This window comes from Sminthopsis crassicaudata, chromosome 5 (genome assembly GCF_048593235.1).
Source record: "Sminthopsis crassicaudata isolate SCR6 chromosome 5, ASM4859323v1, whole genome shotgun sequence".
In the NCBI taxonomy this organism is placed as follows: Eukaryota; Metazoa; Chordata; class Mammalia; order Dasyuromorphia; family Dasyuridae; genus Sminthopsis; species Sminthopsis crassicaudata.
Window position 1 is genome coordinate 108778311 of NC_133621.1, and position 12291 is coordinate 108790601.

General features: G+C 37.7%; 1 protein-coding gene across 1 annotated transcript in view; it reads right to left on the minus strand.

Annotated features, from left to right (window-relative positions):
- Positions 1–12291, minus strand: part of EXOC4 (exocyst complex component 4) — a 911913-nt gene that overhangs the window by 59404 nt on the left and 840218 nt on the right. Inside the window, 1 exon segment of the mRNA XM_074267888.1 lies at positions 9966–10125. Coding sequence (XP_074123989.1) covers positions 9966–10125 — 160 coding nt within the window.

Here is a 12291-nt window from a genome sequence, read left to right on the forward strand (position 1 = left end):
AGTACTAAGAATGAAACAATACTACTCTCAAGAAGTTTTTGTTCTAAAAGGGAAGATGAAATAACACATTTGAATGAAATCTATTTAGCATAAATATAAAGTATGTAAAGACAAAATAGTTAAATATAGTACTGGGAACCTAGAAAGGCTTTATGCAGAAGAAGGTGTATTTTAGCCTGCATCTTGAATGGAGAGAGAGGGACTTTATGAGGTAAAAGTAATGATAGGTGAATTGTTGAGATATAAATGGCAGGTTAAGACAAAGAGCTGAGAGCTATAGTAGCGAGGAATTGAGGGAAGGCCTGTTGGGTTGGATGAGAGCACAGACAAGGTGAAGTAACGTCCATTGATTTGGGAAAGGTAGGTTGGAATCAGGGCATAGGGCTTTAAACGCTAAACAGAGGCATTTATATTTCATATTAAAGGCAATAAGAAGCCACTGGACTTAATACAATAGAGGAGTGACAAGGTCAGAATGAGGTTTAAAAAATTATTTTTTGTATCAGCGTGTTGGCTGTACTACACTGGGGAGAGAGAGGGGCAGGACCAATGAAGTGACTATTGCAATAACTTGATAAGAGATAATGAGGGCCTACATTAAGAGCATAACTATGTAAGTAGAGAGAAGGGGTTGGATGTGAGTGATATTGTCAATGTAGAAATCTAGGTCCAGGAAGATATAAGAGTGTATGTGGACAAAGGGGAAGCCTTGCTGACAGAGAGCCAAGCATGAACCAAACCATGGCAATAAAAAATGAGTATGTCACATATGGGGGAAAAGCGAGCAGATGGGACCCTTCTTGAAAAGGGGGTGTGTATTATCAAGTAATGGTAACGCCAACATTGGCAACTAATTGCTCTGTGAGGTGAGGGAGAGTAAGAAGTTAAGAAAAATTGCAGATTATGAATCTGAGAAGGATGGTGGTGATGGAAAATTTGGAAGAGGTCGGAAAAAAGAGGGAAAAGAGGATCCAGGAAAGAACTTTGGGGAACACTCACAATTAGGGGGTGTCATATAGATATCTATATGACATATAGTATCTATATGACACTGGGCTAGCAAAGGGAACTGAGTAGGAAGAATTGTGATGTTTGTAACAGGCTCCAGGATGTATGAGGTGAAGTGAGACAAGTAGGTGTAAGATGAGAACTTAAAAGTAGCAATTTGAAAAGAGAGGAAGGAGAATGATTTTGAGACTGAAAGATTTGGTCATCTACCCTGCAACTAACTAACTTTGTTAGAGATATCTAGAGGTGACAACAGAAATCATCAACAAAAAAAGATCATTAAGGGAATTAGTGTTGAGAAAGAAGTCCAGAAGTCCCAAAACCCCAATGTGGTTATCATTAGGAGGCTAGAGGAAGAAAAATAGCCAACAAAAGCAATGGAAAGGGGTAGAAGCACAGAAGGGAAGGAGAAGTGTGAACAGTCAAAAGAAGTATTAAGTTTTGGAGAGAGATTAAAGAATGAGGCACGAAGATGTGACAAGGGAACTGCCAAAGTACATGTAAGAGATGATGAAGGCCTGACCCAGGGTGATTGGAGAAGGAGCTGAATGCAAGATATGTGCATGAAGAATTGCCAAGATCTTCTGACTTATTGGATATGGGGCAAAAGGAGAGTTAGAAGGAGTCACAAGGGACCTGAGTGACTTAAAGAATAGTGGGAAGTTAGAGTTTGGGGGGGGGGGAGGTTTAGAGTGAAAGGGAATGAACTTAGCTTTGGTTTATCTATCTAAAAGACAGCTGGGTTAGATGACCACTAAGGGAGAACCTTATAAATTCTAAGAGACTATAATTCTTTCTCATCTGATAGGACATATAACTGATTAATTACAACAGATGCTGTAGAATATATGAAGAAAAAATATCTATCAAGTCTATAAGATAAGCCAGACACCAAATATTTTCTAGTGGCATCATTGGGAAGTAGAAACAATATTCATTTTTAAGGTGATCCTAATCCTTGAAATAATTTTTAAAAAACAAAGAAAGCAAAACACTCACAAACCCACATAGGTAACAGTCATGGATCAAAAGCCTCAGAATATCATGGTACTGACAGAGATCAGGAGAAAGGTGCATTTGGCCCTGTTGTGTGAGAACCCAGGAGAATTATAGCAGGAGAGGTTACTTCCAGCTCCTTGAAGGCTGAGGCTGCTTTTTACCTCTTTCTGTATCCCTATTGCTTAATACAGTGCCTGGATCATAGTAAGTGCTGACTGATTGATTGATTGATTGATTGAATGACAAGATAGCATTCTGGCAACAAATGCATAGAGAAACATCTATAAGGCTCTGTTTATTTTTTAAAACACTGAATTTATTTTAAAAACTTTTCCCTGGAAAGCATTTCTTCCTCCTTCCCTACCCCACCAAAAAACCCCCAAAAACTCTATCCCCTGAAGCTTAACTCAGGCACAATGTTTATCTATTCTTGATTGTGAATCTGAGAAAGCATCTTGGATTCATCAGTCTAGAATTCTGTGAAAGGATTCCAGTAGATGGCAGCATGTTATTGCTAATCCCTCTCAATCACATCACACACTGGTCAATTCAAGTAGGAAAACTGGAATCTTTCTTGCAGAAAATGAAAGCAATAATCTTAGGACCAAAAGGATATAGGAAATAGATCTTCCTGAAGGCTCCTTCTGGGAGAAATTCACCATTTTTGGCTTTGTCTGCACCTAGGGGAGGTTGTATGGCCTAAGATAAAAGCCTTGCTTTATGTCTGGAAACCTGGATTTCTATTTGCCTTTGCAACTGGCTGTAACCTTTGGGAAAGCATATGGGAGGTTTAAGGAGAAGAAAATAAAAATTGTTGCCTTCTCAAGAAGGGGGGCGGGGAGAGAGGGAAAGATTTAGAAACTCAAAAAAAATTTTTAAATGAATATTCATACTGTTTCTTACATGTAATTAAGAAAGAATAAAATGAGAAAGAAAAAAATAAAGGTTCTACATGAATATATGGACATAACCTTATTGATACTATTTGGGTGCTTATGATATACCTGGACATTCAGATTCTTAGAAAATATTTTTCCTGAGAAAAAAGAATGTCTCTTTTGGATCACATGAAAGAACTTCACAAGTTGCTGGTTCAGAATTCTTGGTTCAACAGTCAGGCACAGAGAGCAGTAGGGTAGGGGTGGGGTTAGGGTGTGTGATGGCAGGGTGAAGAACAGGAGAGGTGATGCAATAAATAAAACTTACACCACTCTTTGGGTGAGAAAATGATTGCTTTCTTGGTGCAGCATGGATGCTTTCTGCAAGACCAGCAGGGGCAGCTGAACAATTTGAGAGCAATTTGTGTGGCTTTGAGAACACCACTTAATAGAAGTTCAGGAAAGGGGAAAAGATTCAAAAGATTCATAGTTCCTTTTAAAGTTTTCTGCTTAATATGAAAACACTATTGGGGCACTTTTTCAGGGGTTTATTACTTGTTTTAAAAGTAGGTTGGGAGGGAGGTACTTTGTAAATCTTAAGGAACTACATAAATAGGAGTTTTTATTATCTCAATCTTTGATTTTCAACTACCTGTTGCTTTATTATCCCAAAATATAACCTTTCAGATTCTTAACACTGAGTTCCGAGGAGAACCTCTCTTCACTGATGAGTCATTTTTCTCACTCCTTTCATCACTACCTCTGAGGAGGCATGGCAATTGTAGTTTTCTCTCTAGCTGTTCTGGGGTCCTGGATTGGGTTCTGGCCCTTTGTCACTCCCAAGGTTCTGATGGCAAGGATGCATACGAGTCACAGAAGCTAGAAAGTGAAAAGGAGTTCAGGACCCATTTGGTCCCTCTAAATTATACTTAATGAGTTTCCCTTAGGTGAAGGGAAACCTCTTCTCCTCTGAATAGCTTTAATTGTTAACAAGTTTAACCTGATGTTTCCTAAATTTGCTTCTATTTAAATTCTCTAATCCTCTTGCTCCTAGTTCTGCTTTCTTGAACCAAGCAGATTGAGGCTCATCACTCTTCCCCATGGCAACTTGTCAAATACCTCAGGATAGAATCATATATTCCCTAATCTTCCCTTCGTCAAGATAAATATTTCCAGTTTCCATGTATCATCCTCATAAGGCATGATCTTAAGAGCTGTCATTGAATACTGGTTGCCTTTCTCCAGATGTTCTCTAGCTTTGCAATGTCCTTCCTAAAATGTGGTACTTCTAGCTGAATACAATTGTTCCTTCCCCATTACAATTTCGATATGTCACTGGTTGGCCTAAGAACTTAAATGGGAATGTTACAGAAGTTGCAGATGACACGTGAAGGCAAACAAATGACACAAGAAAAGTTTAGAAACTCAGAAATGCACAAAATATGTGTATAATAGTGTACAATAGTAACATATTTTTATCTTTTAATAATTCAAATTTCTCCTCTGATATGAAGGGAGGGTTGAAAAATTTTACATCGATTTTCCATATCAGAGTAATGTGAAATGTGGAAGAGACAACTGTAAAATTCTCTGGCATATTTAGTCTGGAAAAGATAGAATACTGCCATGCTATGTATACATATGTGTGTATATATATGTGTATTAGTATTTATGTATGTGTGTATACATATATATGTATACACACATATATATGTATATATAAAATAAATACTATCACCTTCTTAAAACTGGAAACTATGCTTCTCTTAACAAATTCTAAGATGGCGAATATGGTAGCTTTCATATTGCTTACTTGTTGAATATGTAGTTCACTTATAATTTTTTCAGGAAAACTGCTGTCTGGTTACACTCTTTCCTCTTTGTACTCTTGAAATTTATCTTTAGAACTTAAGTTTAAGACTTTGCATTTATCCCTATTAGATTTCGTCTTGTTATATTAACCTCAATGTTCTTGCTTGTTTGTTATACTGTCTCTGTCATCCACTAGGATGGTTTGTAGTTTTTAAGTTAACAAACATTGCAGTTATGTTTTTGTTCCAGGAAAATATTCACTAGCACAAGGCCAAGTAGAGATCCCTTGGGTGTTCTGCTAGAATCCTCTTTCCAAGATGTCATAAGAAAAAACAGTGATTTTTTAAAAAGTCTTAATCTACCCAACTGTATGACCATCTACTTAAAAGCTTTCTAGCTTTTCTGTGTGAGCGGCATGAGAGATTATCAAATGCTTTGATAAAATCTAGGTAAATTATATCTACAACATTCCTCTGTGGGAATCCTTTTTGATCTACTAGTCTGGTAATCCTATAAAAATTAAATTAGATGTTTTTCTAGGTGTTGACTAACCAGCCTTTAAACAGTATATCTTAGAATTTTCCCAGGTATCAAATTCAATTGAATATCTCTTGTAATAGACTTTAATGATAAAAGAATAGAGATTATTTATTAATGGGAAATAAAATCAAAGACTTATTCCATTTCTGGAATAATAAAAATTCAAGAGATTCACTGAGCATACGTATGAAAACAAAAGTGACTACTTAGGAAGAAGAATATTTTAAAGGTTTGTGCTGTAAGGTACACAATAGCTTCTGCCTAATCCACAAAGCCAATTCAGTTTGAAGGTGATACTGCAAATCTAGCATTTTGTAAGCCATACTTTGAGAACCCCCTTATTCTAACTGCACATTTTTCTCCTACCCATACTCAGACTCTAATTCAGATGTGAAATTTAGAATCCCATTGCTACATCTCCATAAAGTGCTACTTCATTTAAGGCATATATGGAAGAGATGGAAATCTATCAGTAAAACACTTTGAAATATTTTCCTTCCAGAGAGACTTGGGAATCTTTGTGTGAGCTGAAACAAAATGAAATAATCAGAATCAAGAGAGTTATATGTAATGTCTATTTGTGTGCACCATAGACATAAACACCTAGATGCTGAAGTATATATAGATACCTCAATAAATATGGAGGAGAAAAATGCTAGAAGGCATTAGAAGGTAGATCAATGAAATAATCAGTCTTGATTCCAAAAAATTTAGAATGAAATACATGCCTTTTTTCTCATTACAGAGATGCTAGAGTATAGGTAAAAAATGAGGTATATACTGAAAGCCAGTCAGTGCATTATTTTTGCTTAACTGATAATTCTTTGCTACAAGATAAGTTTCTAAGTGGATTGAGGGTATTTGGAAGGAATAACATTACTGAAAAAAAATCAGTAAAATATTTTCCCCTCTGAATTACGAAGCTAATTTTATCATAAATTAGTACTGTTCTCCTTGATTGATTTGAATTTCTAAGCCCACATCTTTATTTGCAATAACCTGATAAATGTGAGACTGAAGAGAAAAGACATATAGCTCAAAGATAAGTAGAAGGGAATGCAATATCTTTTATTAGATGTCATCTGTTCCAATTTTCTTATTTTATATATGAGTAAACTATAGCCCTTGGAGATTTAAGTGACTGGCTCAAAGTCACAAAGACAGTAAGTAATAGAACCAAGATATAAACCCAAGTCTTCTGACTTGAAATCTTTTCTCTTTCCATTGAACCATGTGGTCTCTGCAAAGATGACTTGAGAGAAGAAAGCAGTAAAGACAAAAAATTGGGGAGAAATAAGAATGAGATAATTTAACTACCCTATGGAGAGAATTCAGTTATAAAGCAAATGCATGGGAATGGATGGAGAGGAAATTTTAGGCCACTTATCTTGACTATCATCTTTATTTAAAAATCCCGCAGAATCACAATACCTTTGTTAAACATTGCCGTATGATATATACAGTTTTAAAATCCAGCACGGACATCTCTCAGGATAATGCAAGAATATTGAACATGTGGGTCCTGTCAATACTTCTGTGAATTACATTTACAGAATCACATCATAGCTCGGGCAAAGATAGAGTCTGATGGAAGGAATTACAAAGCAGACTGATGACACCCTTTGGCTTTCCAGTTAATCTGCAGAGATTTCCCAGGACAAACTATCCTTCTGAATGTGGAAATTAACAGCAGGGTCAAAGAAGCCAAACCCACGTCAGGGCTTAAACGACCATTACCACAGAAGACAGGGAAGGGCATACTATTATCCCAGTGATGTTGCAAAGTGCTTTGAATCCTTTGTTCATCTGAGGTTTATCTCCCTGTTCACAGTTTAAATTATGCCATTGGTTTGTAAAAAATGAAACAACCAACGAAAAATGAGTAATATCTATCTATCACAGTCACAAACGCTGTAAAAATTCTCAAGGTATCTAAGTCTAATATTAATCATCAAAGAAATTATCTTGGTAGTCCCAGCATAAATGGGATTGCACAAAATCTTGTCCCCTTCCCTCTCCCATCCCCTGCTCCCACAATTTAATAGAAAAGGCTTTCCCTTTTCAAAGGCCAAGGTCATAGAGTTTAAATAACAACAAATTGGGAAACTATGAGAATTTTGCAACTTCTTGTTAAATAAGTTTTCTGACACATGGCAAACCAATGATTAATTACTGTGCTTGAAGATAACATTCCTATAGAGAGTCAGTGGAAATACAGATGCTGTCCATGCTTGATTAGCCAGTGTTTAAGGAATGCTGAGCCACACTCCTAACGTTCTATTCTTGGCTATTTCTGTAAGTTTATCTTACATAGTTTGAAATTCAGTAGAACTAATGGGATACATTTCACAGAAACTGCCTCTCTCAGGAACAGCAAAGGAGGAAAACATAAGGATATAGGCGGTACGTGTCCATGATTGAGGAAATTGGAGGGAAGCAAAGAAAAGGGCATGGGGAACCAAACCCATCTAGGAGCACACATGTATCATACCCCCTTGTGCACACACATATATGGACATGTACATGTGTATGTGTGCTAATGGGCACTACATACAGATAAACACACATTGATTTCTCTTTGTTACAGTGTAGGTAAGCTGAGATTCTGTAGGAAATTTCTGATCTTCAATCAAGTTAGAATATGCTCAAACCAGGGGCTAGTAAAGCCTTTCTTAAATTCCTGGTGAGCAACTTCACCATACTAAAGGTGAAATTTGTCACCATCTACCAGCAAATAAACCTTGATTGACTGGCTCAAAATCCTCAGCATCTCTCACATCTCTATATACTGTTTATATTTCAACTGACTTTTAAATACACGGTCTATTTAGTCTTCCTAACTTTGAGTCAGATGTTATTCCTTTTTTATAGATCACTGGGGCTAAGGGGCTTGCCAAGGGTCACCCAGCCAGAAGGGCAGCGATGGCATTAGATTTCTGCTCCATAGAAGTGATAGTGAAATTTCTAAAAATGCAGAGTTTGGAGTGTTGTCTGAGAGAACTAAGAGGCTCCTGATTTTGCCCAGGGTTCACACAGTTGGTGTGCCTTTAGAGACTGAACTTGGACCCAAGTTTCCATAATTCCAAGGCTGATTCTCTCTTTGCTAATGCAAGATCTAAGGGCTAAGATCCAGACCTGTCTGGCATCTTGTTGGAGAGAAACCAGTGAAGTCACAGCTAAAAAGGGCAGGATCCGTCCCAGACAAGGAAGACACGAGACATCTGGGAAAGGCAAAACTCAGTAGCCATCAGTTATCGCCTGGAGCAACGCTTCCCCACTAGATAGTTCACTGATGCCAATCTCAGGACCTAAATACTGCTCAGTCAGCATTTCATTAACTCGGATGCCAGTTGCTGTTAGCACATGTTCAGGCCCCATACTGTCTGCCAAAAACCATGCTAATTTACTTAACATTTCAGCTAAAGAAAAAAAAATCATTTAAAAAGGGATGATTGAATTTAGGAATTATATTCCACAGAGAATTAGTAATGGTTCTCAGTGTCCCTCAGGCCTCCATGTTCTTAACTTCCCCTTGTCAATGTTATTATGAATAGACTAATTCAATAATGAGATCATTCCCCATAAGACAGGCCAAATAAATGCAACATTCAGTCACACCTGGTTTTCCTAATGTGAGCAAGGGAAGCTTTCCACCTAATTCAGTTTGTGACATACCCAGAAATATATGAGGACAAAGGAGGACAGGGAGCAAGACAAATAGGCTCAACAGAGTCACGTAACAAAACCCAAATGTTGTAATAACTTTCCATAGGACATGACATTTCTTTATCTCTTTAAATGTTACCCCAATTTTTTATCTTTCCTGAACTTTTCTATGAAGCAAAAAGTCAAATTAAAAGATGCAAAAATAAATCACTTTTTTATAACATGGGAGACATCAAGATTAGGAATAAGGGATGATTTCTTGACTATGAGCACTGTCAGACACTGGCTGTCAGTGATGGAGTTCATAGATTCATCTGTTTTTGTCTTTTTTCATGTATATAGGGAGATAGTGTGTTTACTTCTCTATTGAGAGGCAATGTGGCAGCACAGATACAGTGCTGGACTAAGAGTCAGGAACACCTGGGTACAAAGGTTGCCTCTGACACATTGTGACTGTGTGACCCATGGTAGCCAGCTGGTACAATGGATAGAACCTTAAGTCAGGAAGATTTGAGTTCAAATCTCACTAGCACTGAGAACTTGGACAAGTTACTTAATATTATTGTCTCAGTTTCTTTATCTATAAAATGAGGATAATAACAGCAACTAATTCCCCAGGTAATTGTGAAGCCCAGATAAGATAATCTGTGTAAAGCACTCAGGCCAGCATCTGGTATACTGTAGATACTATATAAATACTAGCTATTATTATTATTATAATAATCAATCATTGTTATTGTTAACTTCTCCCAAATAAGTCTCTAAGGTCATAAATTGCAGAATGAGTATTAATCTGCATCGGTGAAGGAGGTTTCCCCATGAGAAGTTCCCTGCAACACTGAAGTCATGGGTTCGGTCCAACAAGGGCTTGTCTGTCAGGGATAAGACATGCTTGTTTTTCTTTTACTCTCTAAATGGGCACAGTTGCACCATGGAAAGAGATGAAAACCAAACACGTGTTCTGGAACCTCAGGCCCTTTACAAGTGCATGTACTTACTCATGAGATCCCAGGCTCTAAGTGCACTATAAGTTCATACGTGACCCCCAAGCTTTCCCTGTACCTTGCAAAGTCCAGGTCTGCCTCTCGTGACATGGTGATGTTGGTCAAGTTTTGCTGAAGCACAAAGATGTTCCTACACATTTTCTTGATGCCAGATTCACTGATGCGCCTGAAGTACTGAGCCCCATTGATCAAAATGCAGGAAATCAAATGGCCCAAACCTGTTGGAACAAAGCTGTTAATGAGACAAAAAGGGAGGACAGTCCCTCAGCCTAACAGCAATAAAGGATACATCTGAAGATGGTTACTACCTACATGAATAACCTGAGACAAACATTTAATTTCCCTGGGTCTCAGTTTCTTCAACTGTAAAATGAAAGAGTTGGACTAGATGGTCTCTGAGGTTCTTCTAGCCCTCAATCAATGATCTTTTAGTCTTCCTTAAATTGAATTGATGAAAGAAAAAGCATCTTTCTGACTGGTTTTATCATCCCTTTGGAAACTGACTGTATGATCTAAGAAGTAACAAATGGAGGGAGGTTGCACAGGATACTGCTTCTATTTCAGCCCTGATGCTGCCATGTCTAACACCTAGAGAACTCACAATATTCTTATGAGATACCAAATTGAATTTGAGTCTCTTTACCTTTGCTCAGGTTGCTGACCAGCTGATACATGGAGAGAATTAGACAGGATAAAATACAATATTTGGGGTGGGCTCCCTCTTCCTCATACTATCAGAACTGCTGAAAGCAGATGTGTAAAGAGAAAAAAACAGGGTCTTTTACATAATGGCTGATTGGGAACACAATCAGTGGCTATATAGGAACATGCTAGAGTTTGATGACTGGTATTCATCCTTATTGTATTATTGACTCTTTCTGTGAGCATTTTTATTACTAGTAATAATTACAGTGAGTATATTTATTACTAGAAGCAATAAACTGGTAGGTTGAACACAGTGGCTGAAACCGAACAAGCCAGTCTGGAGACATGTGGATGGTACAGAGTCCATGTACCTATTCTGACACATAGAGTCTCATACATGGGTCAGACCAACAGGATATTACTTATATTCAGTGGCCAAAGAAGGATTTGATATGAATACCATGAAGTTTCACGTGGATGAGTCATTTCTTGAGAGTATTTTCCCCTTCTAAAAGATACAAGAGAGAAGAAAATTTAGCAGTTGGCCTTCTAAAATGAGCGCAGACCATTGTGCTGATGGTATTCATATCATCTCTTCTAGTAGAATTTGTCATTTTTGAATTACTGAACAGCACAAGCTTGGTTTGTTTTACCTAGAATGAACTCAAACTTGGAGGATCTCAAAGTATGAGAATCTCCTCAAGCAGGCTACTGCAGCAGAGCAAGAATGGGCATGCTAAACTCTCCAGACAAGGAGAAAGGGAAAGCAAATTCTGAGAGAAATGAATATGGACTCAGGACTTGGAAACATTTTTTTTTCAAAAAGAAGAAAGGATAGAATGGTGGCCAACAGCAGAGAGGACATTCTTGAATAAGGTGTGGCAAAGAAAAAATTGGAACTCTGGGTGAGAACTCCAAGTTCCAGCAGTCATAACACCTTTTCTCTACCAGGGCTGACCATTTACTGGTCACATCATATTAACTGTGACATCATATTAAGCTTGTCACTATGTTCAGTCTCTCACTACTAAGTTTTCTACTTAGCCTACCGATTTCTTCCCCTGGGAACAAGTCTATAATTTATGATGGAAGTCAAAAGGAAAACAAGAATCATTTTGAGGTCAAATTTTGTTAGAAGAAAGCAAGTTCAAAACAGGAGGATTGCCATGCACTGCTACTTCCTTCCTTCCCCCAATTTTTGGGTGATCGCATTCCTTTGAATAACTACTTTCATGGAAATTAGCTACTCTGAGGCAGAAGCCAACAGCTCTCACTGCATGCTTCACATTCTCCAACGTGGGACTAAAGAAAATGCACCTTAATGTTCTGAAGGAATCTTGTTAATCAGAGGTGTGTGCTCTTTTCAGAAGAGGAAGATAGCATTCACAGAGGAAAAGAGTGTTTTTTATAGTCAATGATACTATTGATGAGGAATCTTTCTGGATTCCCTATCCCTATTTCCCTTCAGTTTTGTGTGAATTAAGTCAGGGCCCATTCCCCACCTGTACCTTATGAGCAGCACAGGATATAGGCAGCAGGACTGCCATCTGCCCCATGTTTGATTAAATCGCCTTATCAATCAGGAGCAGATGGTAACCATACTTTGGTCTACCTTATACACACACACACACACACACACACACACACACACACACACACACACACATACACACACACACAATATGCATCTCTAAACATGTAAGAAAAAATGCTTTTCCTAAACAGTTTCAAATTGAAGA